Genomic DNA, 19,545 nt, shown 5'->3' on the forward strand with positions numbered 1-19,545 from the left:
TATAACGAAATACATAATATGAATACGTATTTTATATAATAATAGACGCACAACATTGTTCTATGAAAATTAGCAATGGATTAACTCACACACTACCGCGGTATAATCGGAGGTAAAACGTTACAGTTATTTATGACACCTTTACGGAGGAAGTCATCGAATAAAGGTTAATTTTTGTTTAAGTAGAAAACATCGACCGCTAAATTTTAAAGAGATTCTCCAAAAAATGAAATTCTTAAAAAATAATAATATTTAAATGTTCTGGTTATAATTACAACCTTTTTCATGATTGCTGATTAGTGGTAATCATTATCGACGACGGAAGTTGTTTTTAGCCAGCATCAACCAACGAATGCTTTCATTGCCGATAATAACGACTAATCGTTACCAGTAACCAAAAAAAATTAATCATTTATAATGATTATCCATACACTTTTCAATTTAAGTTATAACAGTTATGATACTGCAGATTGTACATACATACCTACATATACATATGTGGTAGATAAACAACACATAAAAATCGAAAGCTTTTCAGTGATTTTATACTTATGAGACGCAATGCATTATCTCTGAAATAACTGAACATAAAAATATCAGAAAATCACGACACGCTTGAAAATAAAAGCGTATACGTAACACCTAATAAACGAATGAAAAGAGATCGAGAATTTGTGTAACAAAAAAACGCTTTTCTTCCCTTTGATCGGAGATACGGTAAATATTCTGGTTCGGAAGTGATGTAAATTGTTCTCAGGTGTTATGATAAGGTGCGCTTCTTCCCGGCGCCCGAATACTCAGTCTGGTGCAAAGCGAATAACACGCTACACGGTCCAGGTGACGTGGAATACGCGGTCGCCTGCTGCGACCACTCCGACTTCTGCAATCGCGACCTAAGGCCCTCTTTTACTCCTCGCGAGTCCAGAGGTGGGCCATACTTCCGACTCGTCGATTACCTCGAACGAGGTACAGCTTCCGCAACCTCTGTTTCCTTCCAAGGTCGATCGACTATAGGCGAAAGCGAATGAACAATTCCTATGAAATTTGAAATTGTTAATCTATTCGTTGTTCGGAGAAATTACTTTATTTGTTGTTTCGGTTTCGCGGCAAAATTCTCTCGACTTTACTCTTTCAAGTTGATAAATACAATATGAGTACGAATTAACTGTACTTACACATGACACTACATCGCTAACTATTAAAGAAAAATTACGTTCACATTTCTTTAGGTAGACCTTAGCAAATAGCTAAGAAACAAGCGTAATTTTTTCATTTGTTAATATATAAAAATAAAATGAAGAGAATAAAGGTATTAAAATTAATCGATGAACAAAAAAAAAAAAGAAAAAAAGAGAAAAATCGAAGTAAGTAGATATAACTTTTGATGTATTTGCGAGACGCGAATAATGAATTCTATCTTTGTCTTACATATTGTGGAAATATCTGTTTTCTTGCTGTTTAAATATAGGTACCTATCTATGTATAATATGTATTGGTATTATGATTAAGTATGATAGTGACGTCGCGTCATGTGTCTAATTGTTGAATCAATAAAATCGGGAACAGAAACCAGAAATTTCGACATAGTAAACGAAGAACTGAACTAATGCATATTGATCGATTTACATTTTCAAGGCGATAGTGACACGCGATATCCAATATCTAACGTTGAAAGTTAAAAGTAATCTATATTATATATTCTTATCTTCATTAATAGATACCTTTGCGTAGAAATCGGCAAAAAAGTGTATTAAATTGTAATAGTATATTCTTTTACCTATTGTAATCCTAGCTAAATAAAGAGAATCTTCGCAACGACGACCTTGGAAAAACATGTGCGATAAAAATAGAATAAATATAAAAATGAAGTAAAGAAACAAAGAGAAAAAGAAAAAAAGAATTTTGGGCTTTTAATCATCGATTTTTGATGCTTTTTGTGAATTGTCTGGGTTCGGGTGATCATCTTTGTCACATACACATTACATATTTAGCTCTATACATGTCCTTTGTAAGTATATACACGTTATCTTTGTTCATGCGTCCCGTTTCACTATATCGAGCTGACATAATGCAGCGACCGCGAAACGAAACACCGTGATTCGTTTACAGCCCGCGTTTCCCTTGTCAGAGAACTGTTTGCGAAGCTTGAAATTCAATATTTTGCACCGCTATTGTAAGGCCGCTGTTTCATTGCATAACCCGATGATACATTCTATTTACATTATGATAACTTACGTCCGTCTTTTGCAAATGTATTTAACGCGATTTATCTACGGTGAGTAACGAAAATATTAGAACGACGAAGTATTAGGAAATAATTTATTATGCAAAAATTCTTAAGATAAATTGCAATTTGTTGAAACTTGAAACAAATTGCATTTATGTCAGTACCTATATATTATATAGGTACATTTGCAAATATCTGCTAAATGTTCATGAAGTTAAAGCAGAATTCAATAACGTGCGAGCAAATTGCACATTTATTACAATTAATCTTATTGCACATTTTGTAGAAATAACATGTAATAACAGTATTCGAACATTATGTTGTACAGTCCATAATATATGAATAGATATATGTATTTAGCCAATGACCTAAGATAAAAAAATTTGTTCAGTATGCCACTAATAGTATTTGAGAGCAAATGGAAACGAAAATTTAAGTGTCCAAATATTTTGCACAGTAGTTTAAGTAAATGCTTGTAAATTATCGCATATTATAAGCATATTGAGCAACAATATAATGAAATTAATCGAACAGCATTTCGTTATTATCAGAATTTTTCACTACCTGCATAAACAATTGTTATTTTTATTGTTCTGTGTCTTATTATTTCTACTATTTTGCTGCATATTTTTTCCGAGATTTTTGTTGAGATCAAATATTTGCAATATTTCTTCGCTGTTATACTTCTCTATTATGTTGTATAGCGAATAGTTAGTATTGCAACGAATTTATTTTTATTGACATTTTAGTTAACATTTTTCCTTGAGATTGTTTTGCTACATAAAATTAAAAGATAATAATTAAATATTCGATATTGAAAATTTTTTACTTTTTATCGTAAATTTCTCAGTTTTAATTTTTTTGTAACACAATTGTTAAAAAACAACAATTAAATATTCGATTGGTCTTTCGACCTTTCATTCAAAATCCTTTTGTTCTGTTCTTCTTGCGACATAGAAATATTAAAAAACTTAAGAATTACGTGTTTAACTAATCTTTCAACCTTTTATTTTCTGTTTCCATTTTCTTGTAACATAAAACGTATTAAAAAATGAATTTATTGTCGCGTTAGGTTTGAAATCTGCAAAACCATACTTCTATGAAATTTCAAATAATAGAATGGGGACATTGAAACGTTATTTAGAGAGAAATTGAAGAAAAGAATCTAGTACAACTGAAGGTAAAAGCCAAACATCTCGTTTCATCGCTATTCTTTGTCACGAATGTCACGAATGTCACGATGCAACGACGATGACGATACGTTGCGTCATCAGATATGTAAGTACATAGATATGTATATATCTATTGTCCACTGTTGGAGACAAGTCCCGCGAAAGGAATGCGGACCCAATTGGTTATTTCTGACAGACTCGACTTAATCGTAAAGATAAGCGCGCGGAATGGCCGACAGTGTCACATATACCAATAAAACAATATCCATATATGAGCAATAGAGAGCAGCGCACCCCTTACCCCTGTGCCACGCCGTTCAGCGGGACTTGTTTCCAGCAGTCCATTATACGTGATAGTAATGTGCGTGTAATAGTAGTGTACGGCGGTTATGGTCGCTATGCTATTGACTCTTATTACAAAAACGATGTTGTAAAAACGCGCCGTCAACGGAATAAAAGGAGAACCGCCTCACGCTTATCTCTGTCGAGTTGTTTCAAATACAGACTGGCTAAAAATATTTTTATTTGAAATGCAGTTTTTATTTTACATATATCTCGATCGTACGTTCGTCTCGAGTTTAATTATTACACATTCTCCATATCAGGTGTCTTGGAACAAATGTCAGAAGGATATTATATAATAAGAATATTAACTTGGCTTAAAAATGAGTATTCTGTACAATTCACAAATGATTTTACAATAATATAAAGTCGCAGTAAAGAGTAGAACTAAGTTAAATACATTCAGATGATTCTCTTTCCGAAACTTTCTTTTAGGTCTGAAATAATTCTTAATTCTTTGCCACATATTTTATACCGAACAGACTCGGATAGACTTAATGTTTTGTTGTTTGAATCATTTTAGTTCTAATATATCTACTTATATTAAAAGTGCATCTCCTATCTGTAGTAAAATCGTCACATCGCCAGAATCTAAAATATCAAAATAATTAACGAAAATATGAAAAGACTCTATTTTTAGAAATAAATGACTAAACACCTAACATATATTGTATATTAAGCATAAAGTCTGATCTATTTGTAAAAGTTTGAATCATCCTAGTCTTTACGAGTAGGATGAAACAAGCTTCCATCTTTTCACAGCCTCTTATCTATTCAAAATACAGCTACACACATACGTTACACACAAGCGTTAATTCTATGTAGATTGTATTCCACCTAGATATAAATGATAAACAAAGTTTTCTCTATATACATACATATGTATATAAAGTACAGTTTATACAGTTTTTCAACGTATACGAAGTAATACAGGCTACAGTTCCTATCCATAACTATACGTATATCATTTACCAGAAATATTACTCTATCAAATATATAGATATGTACATATAAATTTAACGTTCACCCCTTCGAAATACTTCAAATTCAGAAGTCATTCATTTTAACTTGCGAGATCGAAATTTTTTTCTTCGTGAGAAAAATGATTTGTTATTAGTGATTAATAATAAAAATAGAATTTTTTCTTGCTTTCATAAAGAAAATATAATAAAATTCAAATTTCATAAAATTCGAAGTCAAGTTTACCGAGAACAAATTTATACTTTATTTTACCGTTTAGTCAATTAATAATTTATACAAGTAAGAAAGGATTAACCATATCGTTCAAAAATATATACGTACTACTTTTTAGTTGTCTTTGGTCAATTATTTGAATCGAGGTATCTGGGTAAATAAAAATGAGAATACAACCCTCATAGCTATCTTATTCATTTACAATTTGGGAAGAGTATGCTACTGGCGTAACTGTCACGAATCGGACAAGCAACCTCTCAATATACGATATATGTATGTATGTATATAATATTATTGTCATTGGCAAGTGACCGATATATAAGCTTAATAGTCGTATGAAAAGCAGATAGAAAGTAATGTAATGGAGAACAGGACAGCATGGCAAGGTTGAATAAAATGGACGACAACACGACACGCTGTGCGTAGAATAACGAGACGTATTCGCGCGGTATTGACGGAGGGTTGATAGAACGTATCGAAAGCGGTATTCATCGATTATACGGGTTCCACTAAATCCGAGGGAGAGTAAGTTAGTTATTCGTGTGAGCTTTCACTGCAACGATTTGTTTCGGTTTGGATATACGTTTGTAAATAGCATTGCTCAGCAGGTATTTTTCTTTTTCATCTTCTCTTTTTTCTGTTTTTTTTTTTTCAATATCCTCGCCCGTGAAATGGCCCGATCGTTATAATATAACGATTATTATTAAGTTACGTTATAACTACCGACCGATTGGAAAACTTGGCACATAAACATAGAATTATAGAAAAATTGGTCTACATTCAGATAAAAATTTAATTTAGAAATTAAATATAAGGTAGAATACGAGAACAGCGGCCTAATATCCATTAATCATTCACAGTGCACTATATTTTCGAATTATTTTATGCTACAGTAATGATTTGTGAATTGTCACATTAATGCTATGGCTATTATAGTTGAGATTGTAATTTTAACGATACGAATTACTAAAATGTGGTTTTAAGAAATGTTTATATCTGTAGGAAAGTAACTCAATGATTTGGAATGCTTAATTGAAAAATATAAAGATAGAAATGTATAAAGAGACGAATAGATATATATATATATATTGAAGAAGAATAAGAATAGTATTTAATTGTCGCATGGCACTAATGACGCATCAACGTCAACGGTCGCTATTGCATAGCACTAATGTGGCAAATGATGGCATTAAATCATTTTGTTATTGTAAATGCAAGTTTTTGGAGTTTCAGTATTTAGGTAAACTTGTTTTGTAGTATTAAGCAAAAAATATTATTTAGTAAAAGTAAAAGTAACATGTAGTAGAATCAACTCGTTACATTGAAAGTGGTCTATCTATTAATGATCATTAATAAACTAAATATGTTTTATTGGTTATATGCTGGTACATACTTTCTATGCACAGAATTTCTTATTGTTATAAATGTAGATATATCTACTTTATTCTATGTTATTCTTTGCTTTTAATAAATTTTATTAATAATAGGAATTTGCTTCTGCATCTTATAAATATAGATTTAATAATGCTCGTATATTTTTAATAAAAAATTTATATATTTAATAATATTCAATAATACATTATTCGAAACAAGTGTGCCATTAAAAACTAATAGTAACAAATAACAAAAACTTGTATTATTATACAAAGAGATCCATTGCTAACCTAATAATTCACAGAAATTGTTTCCTCTACAGAAAAGCACTCGTTGATCGACGAATTTCGACGATAAAGCAGTATTACAACATTTTCTAAAATTTTCTAAACAATCACGGAGTTGTTTGTTATGTTTATGTACATAAACGGTTATGCAATAAAAAGAAAGTTCGATATTCGGGGAACATTTGACGCGTGAGATTGTATGCTTGGTTCAAAATGACATATATCGTGTATTACGGTCGATTTAAGGATGAGGGCACGAGTTCATGCACTAACATTACGCGTTAGCAAGATACTGGTTTTTGCCAATCTTCATCGGACATCCCCTGGACGTGCAATCATTCATCTGTGACTCGTCTGTCTCATCGTTATTCGTCATCTCATCGAATATCTCGTGGGAATCAATTTGATGCCTTATCGTGAAATTGCTAGATGGATGCTTCTTGTGCGGACGCCAATTCTGTGATCGATCCGATTTCACGAATATTTGTTCCCTGTGGCGAAGCACAGCCGTTCGTTCCCATCATCTTTCCACTTCCTCTGCAGTATACCTGGAAAAAATTGAAAATTACGGTAATAGTAATGGTGTGTAGGTATCTATAACATGATACAATAGATTCCTATATAGTTCCATTTGTTTTTAACGTTCAACTCGATATCGATTATTTAATTTGGCTCAGAGTTTGATGCGAAAGTGCTTGTATGGAAATTTAAGCGAAAAGTAACTTTTTATTTTAAACTTCGATTCAAAGAAATTGTCCATTTTTAAATTTGATACATAAATGATTTTTCCTTCCGTAATTTGGTTCTAAAATGATCATTCGTATTCAAATTCGATTCTAAGTCGATTATTCATTTTTTAAGTCGATTCGAAGGCTAAAGCGATTATTCACTTTGAAATTCGATCTATATCATTTCAAATCTAATTCAAAGGTAATTCTCGATTTTTTCAAAAATATCACGCTCCTAATAGGCATATCCCAAATTTAACCTCGTGTTCTTCCTAATGTGATTCGTGTGGTTTTTCGAAGAATAACCGATTAACAGCATCCGTATGAAGGAAATCATATTCTTTATGTAGCAGAATCAATCATCAGGTAAGTGAAGCTGGGAACAGTACGATACGATGATCCAGACATCGTGAAAGGAGCGTTGCATCTACATGATGATACGATGACTCATGCGCGGGTTCCGTCATCGTTGTACGAGTAGGTATATGCACTAACCGGACAGGTAATGCAAAGAATCGCTCGTTTTGACGTGATGGAAAGAGGCAGAATCATCGAGAGGATGTTATTTCATTATAGAATGTTGATACTTTCGATGCTTTATTCTCAATCGAATTCGTTATTTTTCTTTTCTTTTTTTTTTCTTTCTCTATACTTGTATCTATATAATACAGACTGATATAAAAAGAATAAGGTACGATACGAATCGTGTATCGATCGTTGAAGTATTTATAAAGAATTGGAAAAGAGTTTGTCCCTAGTCCTGACCTACTGACCTTCTGACATCTAATTGTAACCTGCATGCTTCTGTTGATTTAAAGTTTAAACTAAGCTGTTGCAACTCACTGCTACATACTTCTGGGTGTGCTCATTATTTAGCCTTAGCATGTTTCACGAAGATGTTTCTGCATCTCTGTTGCTTCCCAAGCTTAACACATGTACCTCTTGATTTTTATTCCGAAAATGGCTTCGCTGGCTTTTCAAATCATTCCAAGAAACCTGTTACGTTCAATCTATTGGATTCGTTTAACTTTGTTAGCTTGATCTTACAGCTCGAGTTTGTTTGTTTTTTTTTTTTTTTTTTTTTTTTTTTGTAGAGTTGAATAGTTCAGTTTACAAACGTTTCACAACATTTTTCAATTTATCTTTAAACTGTCTCTAACTGGTTAATATAAATTGATTCACGGGATATTTAGCTACGATAACAAATGTTAAACTTTTTTTTCATTGAGTTAAGAAGTCTTATTCATACACATAATTGTCTGTAGATACGTGTATACTAATTCAAATATTATAATAAATCTCCGTGTCTTTAGCTTGGTCCATTGTAATATTAAATAAGCGAAATTTCACTCTTAAATATGTTGAGAAGAGATATCGAATTGTTATTTAAAAAAAACCTTTTAACAATTAACTTAAAAATATATTGAATAATAGAATAGAAAGATCAACACATCCACTGCGGATCCAATATTCATTACTTATCTACGATACTGTAGACTGTAAGCTAATAGATAATTTTCATACAATACTTGTCTGTAGATATATTATAGAACATTATATATTTATGTGTACGTGTTTGATACGAATTGTTCTCAAATCTTTTCTATAATTTCATGATTTTCAATTTCACAGTGAACGCGCTATTATCTAAGTAACCCAGAATTTTGTTAAATTCTTTGAAACCTGACAGATTACAAAACTTTGACGCGGAACAAATAGTTTCAAAGGTACTAAATGAGAAATGAAACATTTATAAAAACAGACAGTGACAAAACAGTAGAAAATTAAAAATGAATTTAAAACTTAGCAACATTCTATTTACTTTCATTAAAAAAATGTAGATTTGTATTGTCATTTTATATTAGATAAGTATAATAATAGTAAAAAATTAGAAGGTCGGAGGTTGGTGATAAAACTATGGTTTGAACGTTTTATGTTTCTTGGAGTGATCTGTCGCTTAAATGATTCACTATAAAATGATAATGAAGTATTTGTTGGGGAAAGTGCGGTCGGGTGGCGATGACACGGCGTGGGTCACTTGGAAAATGGCCTTGATGATAGCAATGCCAATATGCGCGATCTGCGTGGTGGTTATGGTCATTTATCACGTGCGTAAGACCCCAGAAAGGCCAGGAAATAGCGATGATTCGCAGGAGGCACCAGATCGACCCATCCTGGGTGGTGTTACCATCAGGGATATGCTGGAAATGACTACCAGTGGCAGTGGCTCAGGTAGGTCAAATTAAAGTTCTATGTATATTAATCAAACTTTTTTTAATTTTCGCTATGCAATGAATTATATATTAATCAAGTTTCATTTTACATTTTCACTATGTACCTAGCAATGGATATTTTATAACTAAATCAGATTTGTCTGCGAAAATAGATGTCACACTTAAATTTGTTTGCGTTGCTGGAAAGACGACTAGCGTAAGGAATGCGAGCTTGATTGGCTGTTTCGTATAAATTCTACACAATCATAAATATAGCATGTGCACCCTTGCCCCCATCGCGCTAGTCTTCTTTTCAACAATGCACAGTCCATAATATATGTATATCGAATATAATAGTGCTATTTCGGATGTAAATTTAAAAATAATTCAAACAGTGGTTTGCTACCAGTTAGTCTGTTACTTCTTTTTATTTTACACGACGCTCCATCTAGACTATAGTTGTATTGATATTAATTTCAAATACGTACATTAAAGTTCGGATTGACGTTCCGACGTTCATTTATATTATACTTTCCAAAAGTATATTTATTTCTTAAAAGTGTATTTCTTTCGCAAAATTTCTTTGTACTGTAAACTGTAAACGGCTTTTAAGTGTACCAGGCGTGATAGCTATTTAATATAATCCAGTTACGATAAAATGCTGCGTGTGGAGTGGGCCACGAAGAGATTAAACTGTCCCATTATTGTATCGTATTCTGTTTGGAACTCATACATTTTTACATAAAGAGTTTAACTATCTTGTTACTGTATCGTATTCTGTTTAGAATTCGTAAATTTTCACACAAAGCACATTGTTAGTGTTGTGCACACGACAGTCATTTTCAACTATACTGAAATTCGTGTTCTTCAATGCCCATCCTCTCCCAAGTAGGCCTGCCGCTTCTGGTACAGCGAAGCATAGCCCGCCAGATTCAGCTGGTGGAGACGATTGGAAAAGGTCGCTTCGGCGAGGTCTGGCGTGGTCGTTGGAGGGGTGAGAACGTTGCCGTGAAGATCTTCAGCTCGCGTGAAGAAAGGTCTTGGTTCAGGGAGGCCGAAATTTATCAGACGGTGATGCTCAGACACGATAATATTCTCGGCTTCATCGCAGCTGATAACAAAGGTAGGTACAAATTTGCACACAAGTGCATAAACATTGCGCCGATTTCGAATTCGAACAGTTTTAATCGTCGGTTACTTAACGACTTAACGATTAATTTAACGACTTTAACCTTTTAGAGACTAACGGATGATAATTACCCGTTAATACGGATATCAACGAATAAGAATTGATTGCTAGATTATACTGAACATATTCCTTATATAGTAGAATTAAGTTATTATACAGTCAAGTTTTTTTTCAATAAATTTTCCCCTGTAAACAGGGAAAGGAATGTATTCGATCTTCATATGGGATTATGATTATAGATATTATGGTTACTAAAATTTCCACATATCATGTACGGTGTATGTATCTGATTTAGTAAGTGTAGCAATTTATTAGTAATTAATGCTTGTGAATTAACCAAGTATTTTATATATTCACTATACCTGTAAATTTTTCGCCCGATATAAGCTTCCACTACTACGGTCTCGAAGATAGCGTGGGTTTTCTTCGCTAAGAAATTTGTTATTAACATAAATGGCTACTTCTCCAGTAGCGCTGAATGATTCTATTTATCTTAAGTCTTCGACCGTTTTTAATGCCGTATCGGATTCAGTTCCCTCGTTTTAATATATTTTAATATTAGTATTTATTACTTGCTTGTTGGAGCTTTGGTTCTAGTTATTCTATATTTAATGGAACTTTGTCTCAGGTTTGGGCAGAAGATCAGAACTCTGATCAGACTTGGGTATGGTGTAAACGGTTAATCAGATTGTTCCCATTTTCTGTATATTCGTTGCCTATTTCCGATACATTTTCTAAAAAACTGCATAGCTGCAAAGAATTAAGTGAAAATTATTTTGGATTGCATTGCTTTATTGTCTTAATTGAATTCGTAATAAATTGATCAATGTTTGGTACCGGGCATAAAATTCGAAACTTGCTCCTGAATTTCTTTTTTGTAGGTTTCGCCGATACGTGACTAGTGATATGATACTTGCGAGGTTCTCCTCATTGCCCATAGCATGAATTATCAGACTGAACTTGGATTCGATCGATCTGGAGTATCTGATAAGATAGGATTAAAGGGTAATGCTCGTCTAGTTTTTGCTTTGGCCGATAAGAATGTGATTGTAGGTATAAGGGACGAGACATTGTTCATTAGATTTTTATCTGTTCCGCTCGACTTATTATTTATTTTATTGCTAGCTCGACTTGTGTCAACAGTTGCTGGAAATGTAGTATTTGATTCTGAACTTCTTAAAGCATCTGTTTAGCCTTATGTACATATATTATGTATATATATCCTCTTGTATAGGAAGGAAGTTTGTAAGATTCCCAGAGGATATGAAAGTCCAGTAATTCGTATTATCAAATTGAATTTAGAGGACCTCAGGGAGTTTATCAGTATCATCAGTTTGTATAAAAACCTGTCATCGGGAACTCATAACGTGTGATAGTCCTTGCTCGCTTAAACGAGCTCTCAGAATTGATATGGCAGAGTATGGTTCCAACCCTAATTTGTATAGAATGTCAACTATTAAAACGTAAGGAATAATCTGACGGACATTCGATAAAATTATCCTTTCCATTCTGCTAATTAGTAGTCTAATTTCCAACTCGTTGTTATTAATTTTGATTATAGGGCGTTTTTTTATGACTTTAATAACTATAAGTTGAACAGAAAACACAAAGATTTGATTTTTATTTTTTGTCTCTAAATAACATTAAACAAGGAAATAGATATCACCGATCGTTTCCTTTACTCGAGTAACACCAAATTAGAGAAAGACTGTCTTTCTAAATCGTATAGCTGCCGAGATAATGCGATTTTTTCCATGTGTTACAATTTTCGCGCGATCGCGGTTCCGGTCGAGTCGGCAACGACGCGTTGAGCTCTCATTGTCAGCAGCCTCTTTCGCTACATTCAAGGCCTCTAATCGCCTACTATGAAAATGCATCAACTTTGCAAATGTTCGTTAATTAATTAATCTTTTATGGTCATCCAATCAATACGAAAGGATCCACATATAATACAAGTAATAAATTGTAAAACGACACCTGTTTCATTTCCTAATGTTTCGTACTGACGATTTTTTGAACGAAGAAAAATAGATATCTGTCAGTACCTAGTCAATTGATCCTAGAGAAATCCTTTTTTTTTTTAAATTACATGAAATGATTTCAGAAATTGATAGAAACAAATTCCACTATGATAGGATAAGAAATGTAAAAGTTATTGCATTTTACAACTAATAAAAAATGATCGTAGCTGTATTTTAGCCAAGAGTTTGAATGAAAACATCTTGTTCGGTCAAATATCAAAGTATTTCCCGTTTCGTAAGTTGACGAAAGCTTCGGAAGTTGTGCGAAAATTAACAAACGGATCGATTCGAAATTTGGTTCACTACACGTAGTTTGATACGACTAATATTAACTTACTTACCACAAATCCTTGATATTTTAAGACAATTTTACCTAAAATTATAAAGGATTTAAGGAAAACGGATTTCTTCGCATCTCTTACTAATTTGTCATCTAACAATTGGATTTATCGTAACGTAACAGCTAAAATTTTACAGATAATTTTATTAGCTGTAACTGCTTATTGAAACTTTTTCACGCGCGACAAATTGTTTCTAAGGTACAAAGCCAAGTGTAAAAAAAGTCTTTTTTTTCCGTTTAATTGATATTTTGTTTGTGAAGCAACGGAGGTAACAATTATATAAAAATCGCTTATTTTGTGCAAAGTATCGTTCCGAATCATATTATGCAAAAACATTTTTACTATTAATTTATTCCTGAAGAAATATTGAGTAGGCTGGACTAATTGTAATTACACATATGCATATACATGTACAAAGCAACATGCACGTATACGCGCTGTGAATAACCAGATTTTAGGCTGTATGTAAACTTCGCGTCATTCGCGCAATACTTTCGCCAAGCACGACTGAGAGGCGTCGAAACCAACCAGAATAAAAAGAGTTCTTTCAGTTTAAATTCAAATGACCCAAATCCGCTACTCTTCACTAGACATTGTAAGCTAAACTTAATAATAAAACCAGTGAATAAATATAGTCAGAGAAAGCAAAGAATATGTTTCTTGCTTGTTTTCACTATATTCTTTCTATTGTTCTTTGTAACGGTGCCTACAATACGAATCCCTCGACTTATTGGAATTTAAGCAAACACTAATGTATACGACATATATATTCAAATTAAGAATAATCCGAAATACAAGTTATGTCTTTGTTCCTCAGATAATGGTACGTGGACCCAGCTGTGGTTGATCACAGATTATCACGAGAAGGGTTCGCTGTTCGATTATTTGAACAGATCGACCGTTGATACGAACGGTATGATCAGGATGGCTCTGTCGATTGCCACCGGGTTAGCGCATCTTCACATGGAGATCGTCGGCACGCAAGGGAAACCAGCCATCGCTCACAGGGATCTCAAGTCGAAAAATATCCTCGTGAAGACGAATGGCACATGCGCGATCGGCGATCTTGGATTGGCCGTCAGGCATGATGTAATAACAGACACCGTCGATATCCAACTAAATAATCGGGTGGGCACTAAGCGGTACATGGCACCCGAGGTAAATTATAAATTTAAAAAATTCACATTTTACCCATTCGCTTTGTTTATCGAAATAGCCAAATGTGTGCGAGATGTATTGGAAATATTGAATTGTAATATATTAGGTTGTCCCAAAAGTTTCTTTCGTTTTATAAGGAAATAATAGATGCGCAACATTCTTTGTTTTATCCATTTTGTAGTAATACAACAAAATGGATCATACATAATTCAATAAAATAATATAAAACAAAAGATGTTGTATCTATTATTGCCTTATAAAACGAAAGAAACTTTCGGGACAACCTAATATTATATGCATATAAGTATGTATATTCTATACATGTGTATATAAAAACAAATTTATGTTATAACTCAACACATGTTTAAGTATTATAAGCATATAAATAGGGAAATCCTTATTCGTAAGTTGAAAGGTAATTAGTTATGGAAATTTCTATTTCCATTTTTATTTCTATAATACATATCAGATTTGAAAATATATTTTTCGTACCCTTGGTTCTGTTTTTATACAAATCTTTCTTACACCATTTTCATTTAATGTAATTCAGATAAGGACGTCAATTTCTTTTCCCATATAATTTAATTTAGATTTAATACGATTCAAATGGCGCCTTTTCCCTAAAAATATTGGAACGTAACCCAATCAAAGATTTGTTCCATCTACTGAATATTTATTATAATAAGCAATTTGCTTTGGACATCTCATAGATTTTTGAATATCATATGCATTTTGATGCTTGGAAATATCTCATAAATGCATAAATATCCGCAGTCTATCGATTGTTATTGATTCAAATAAATACGACAAATTTTTCTTCAAAAACCAATATTTTTTTTACATATGCTGTAAAACACATTTAATCATTACTTTTGAGATTGGTATTTGGCATGGAAGCGGGGAAGGCAGCAAAGTTAACTCGCTGGTTCTCAAACTTCTCGCTACGGAGAAAGCCCATTTTCATTCTCCTCTTGAAGAGTGCGGCTGCTGAGAATTGTTACTTCTGCTTTTAGGTTCTCGAAGAGACGATAAACATGAACCACTTTGATTCCTTCAAGAGGGCTGACGTGTACGCTCTGGGGCTGATCCTCTGGGAGATCGCAAGGCGATGCAACGTCGGCGGAATTCACGACGAATATCAGCTGCCGTTTTACGATTTGGTGCCTTCTGATCCGACGATCGAAGAGATGCGTAAGGTTGTGTGTACCGACAGACAGAGGCCATCGATACCGAATCGGTGGCAGTCGATCGAGGTACGTGTCACGTGCTGCTTCTCAAAACTTCTACAAAGCTTTGATCCTTGCGTTCTTAAGAAAAGGGTTGAGCTTATGCCATGAACTTCACTTCGCGTTGTATATTTGCTACTGTTTATATTCGGGCTGTTCTACGTAACACGTAAATGGGTCAAATCGTAGGTTTAAAATAATAGACAGTAGAGTAGAACTATTTTATTACATATAATTAGCTATCAGATACATAAAAGGAGTTTTCTGATTCTCTTTACTACTTACGATTTTCCATTTACATAATACAAGTTTACGTTCATTTAATCCGTAATCAAGCAGTGTGTTAGGTAATCAGTCAGTGGCATAAGTTATTCTAATAATGAGTCCTCATTTACCTGCAGCGTTGAAAACATTTTAACTGTTATTCCACTGATCACTCCTAATAATTTTAAAACAGAGGTTGGTTATTATAATAATAGTGTTATGAGTCGGAGCTGCGAGTAGTGCGAGATTTTATATATATAAATATATATAATCCGTATACATATATACATCCGTATTCTATAAAATAAATGTAAATACGTTAGTAGGTAAATACGCGATCAAACGTGACACGAAATCAGGACGCCAGGACTGTTGTTTGCGAGGACGAACCTGACGTGAAGGAACCTGTAAGATTCGGACACAGGGAGTCATGGGAAATATTAGTATTGATTCTGTTTTGGTTAAGAAAAGTCAACACAACTTGAGTAGTAAAATCGTATCATGTGGGTATATTCAACTATCTTTGCGAAGGATTGCAAAACTTGGGTATTAGATCTAAAACAATTAGATTCGAATTTTAAACCCAGATATGGATATTATAATTATAATCAGAAAGATTATTATATGTGTGATTATGAGTGTGGATGCTCGGTTTTGACACACTGGCAGTGCGCTAACTAGCGATATCAAATAGAATCAAATGATCAAACGAATTTATCTGAGGCGAGATTCGCTTGTAATTATATGAAGAGCTCCGTCCGAAGAGATTACAGTCTCCCTCTTACCCTTTAGTCGTTATAACCTTCGGAGCGAAAAAGTCACTATCCTGTTCGCGACTCCCGTTTACGCTCGTCGCTCTTTTAGATTTTAGATAGATCTAAAATTGTAATTTTAATCGATCGAACACGGGGAAAGACATTATTATTAGACATTATTATAGAATTTTTTGGTGGAGATTATCTGATTATCGATGCAGTTTTGCAGTCTTAAGGATTTTAGGAGGCAGCATTTTCTGAAACTAAGGGAATTTTGTGACTGGAGTCGGTTGGAACAGGAGAATCTACTTGCAGGGCGATCGGCGCGAAAAAATATAACCCTTCTGAGTTTGCAAAGAATGGTACTTGGATTCTTCTCACGTGACGACGCGATGTGATAGTCTATTAGGTATCCAACTCAATTGCAGCTGTGTTACTTATGTTGCTTAGATAAAGGATATCTAAAATTAAATAGAGAAATTTAAAATAAAAGGTGTTTCTCTTTTTTGAGTGCTCTTGAAGGCATCTCAAGAGTGTGACGGAGACAGGATATTTTCCATGCGTAATAATAGTAAGATAATTAAATGCATTATCTAGTGTAAGGACATGTAAAAAATATATATTTTACAGTAGTTTATATTTCGTAATTATACAATGTGAACTACATGTCACTGTCGCTATTTCTAAGATGCTTACCTAATCTCCGAGTCGATACGATATTGTACGTTCGTCATCACGGAAAAGGATGGCCCTCTTACACTCCTACGAAGGCAAGGAGCTTGTTGCCATTCAATTAGACAAATTCTACGTCGTTCCTCGTCCACTATCTTATGCTTTTATATTCCACGTGGATGTTTCCAATACTAACGCATACGCTGTTACCGACGCAGAATTCACTGTAGTATCACCGACAGTTTCTTTCGAAGATCTCGGAAACTAAGCCCTTACCCAAGATCGATGATTATATGTACAGGAAAAAATTGTGCAAGGCGTTCGCAACATACATATTTCAAAATTATTGTAATTGGGGAGGAGGTAACTTTTTTATTTTTTATTTATTTTTTTTTAACTTTGTTTATTAATTCCAGGATTTTTACATATTTGTTTTTACATGGTTTTTTCCCAGAATAAACGCTGAATTCTAATTGTAGGGTGGTACAGGCAAAAGTACCGATACGCGACGGTACGACGTAGCCATGCATTATTACATTTTTTTTTTTTTTTTACGCCTATTATTGTAAGTTAAATTTAAGCCGCTGTTGCGCTGAGCTTATGTGCGATGTTTTAATTTATGTCCTGAAAGCCTGGACGCAAAAACAGGAAGGTAACTTTTTTATAGTTTCACTTGATTGACCAATTGAAAATTATTCTAATTAATAAATAAAAGCGCAATGTTAATATATCAATATTCCATATATCAGTCAATTCGTCAAAGATTATTTCACGTTAATGGAGAATCGTTCGCTATAACTGCGACTGCCTATTCCAGAATGAAGTGTACCTAATCGGAATGACAATTTAATCGAAGTTTTTTTTCGCTAATTGAACGTTTTGGAAACTAAAGCTGAACGGGGATCATATGTACAGGAAAAACTCGTTCAAAATATTGATTTTATTGGTAAAATATTGAAAAACCTTCCCCCAAAGCAATACGATTAATCACAATAATACTCCATGCAATTTTAAGAATCGATAATGTTACCTAAACCAGGCAAAGAACCACACCCAACTGAATCTTGCAGACCGATATCACTACTTCCTGTGTTTTCCCAAATACTAGAGAAAATGATATACGGTCGCCTAAAACCAACAATAGAAAAAGAAAAGTTAATACCAGATCACCAATTTGGATTCAGAAACAAACACTCCATGATAGAGCAAATGCACAGGTTCGTTAACGAAATTTTACTGGCAATAGAAAAGAAACAATACTGTACATTCTTCTTCATGGGCATTAAGAAAGCATTTTTATAAAGTGAACCATGAAAGCCTCTTACAAACAAACAAAAAACACTTTCCGGAACAAACAAAACAACGATCGGCATACCAACAACTACCAACAGCAAAATGCCGACATTTGTAGTGTACATTAGTGTGCCTGTAGTAGTCAGGCACACTAATCCAGAAACGCCAGTCACATTACTACAAGAGCACATCACAAAAATAGAAAAATGACTACAAGATGAACAAATAAAAGCAAACCTCGGTAAATGCAACCAATATTACATTTACACTAAGGAAACGGAAACCACCAAGTATCCAATTGAACGAGACGCACATAACACAAACAAGGCAAGTTAAATGCCTAGGACTCCGCTTAAACACACAACTTACATGAAAACAAGATATTAAATCAATTATAGACAAAATGCGGATAAAAAGAAGACAGATGTACTGGCTAACTAGTCGAAACTCTAAACTCAGCATAGAAAATAAACTAAAAATCTACAAAGCGATGATAAAACCAATTTGTACGTACGGAATACCACTGTGGAGGAGAGCAGTAATGAGCCGCATAAATAAACTAGAGTTGTTACGATCAAAAATATTCAGAACAATAGTCCTAATCCAGAAAGATCTAAAAATACCACTGGTCAAAGAAGAAATTGGCAGATACGCAAAAAAATACAAGAAAAGAATGACAACACATCCAAACCAGCTGACTGCTGAAGCGAGCAAAACCCATAAAAAAAGAAGACTAAAAAGAAAACACCCCATTGGCCGCACTAAAGAAATGAAATAGACAAACTCCAAGATGGTATTCCGTTAAGGGTAAACATCCACATGTTATTCAGCAATAAAGTTAGAAAAATTTATTAAATGTCCAAGTGAACAAATTATGAAGTACGATTAAATGAAAGAAAAAAGAATATTGATTTTGACAACGTATTTCAGGGTCACTGAAATTAATGAGGTGTGCTTTAATTGTTACATATAATTATTAACTTTATTACAGTTATACTTATAAAAATTAAAACTTACATGAATATCCACAGTCCACTTATACTCGAATATATTTTATTACACATAGTAGTAATTCTTTATCGTTTTCCC

General features: G+C 33.4%; 1 protein-coding gene across 7 annotated transcripts in view; it reads left to right on the forward strand.

Annotated features, from left to right (window-relative positions):
• LOC100643263 (TGF-beta receptor type-1) overlaps window positions 1-19,545 on the forward strand; it is a 68,478-nt gene that overhangs the window by 44,873 nt on the left and 4,060 nt on the right. For 4 of the 7 annotated variants that reach the window (XM_048406421.1, XM_048406424.1, XM_048406422.1 and 1 more), the window contains 4 exons: window positions 9,329-9,556; window positions 10,427-10,660; window positions 13,906-14,246; window positions 15,260-15,499. In XM_048406421.1, the coding sequence (XP_048262378.1) occupies window positions 9,329-9,556; window positions 10,427-10,660; window positions 13,906-14,246; window positions 15,260-15,499 (1,043 nt within the window). Of the gene's footprint in view, window positions 1-757; window positions 967-9,328; window positions 9,557-10,426; window positions 10,661-13,905; window positions 14,247-15,259; window positions 15,500-19,545 lie in introns of all 7 variants that reach the window. The other 3 variants (XM_048406419.1, XM_048406420.1, XM_048406423.1) reach the window with 3 other exon arrangements.

The sequence above is a fragment of the Bombus terrestris genome, chromosome 6 (genome assembly GCF_910591885.1).
Source record: "Bombus terrestris chromosome 6, iyBomTerr1.2, whole genome shotgun sequence".
In the NCBI taxonomy this organism is placed as follows: Eukaryota; Metazoa; Arthropoda; class Insecta; order Hymenoptera; family Apidae; genus Bombus; species Bombus terrestris.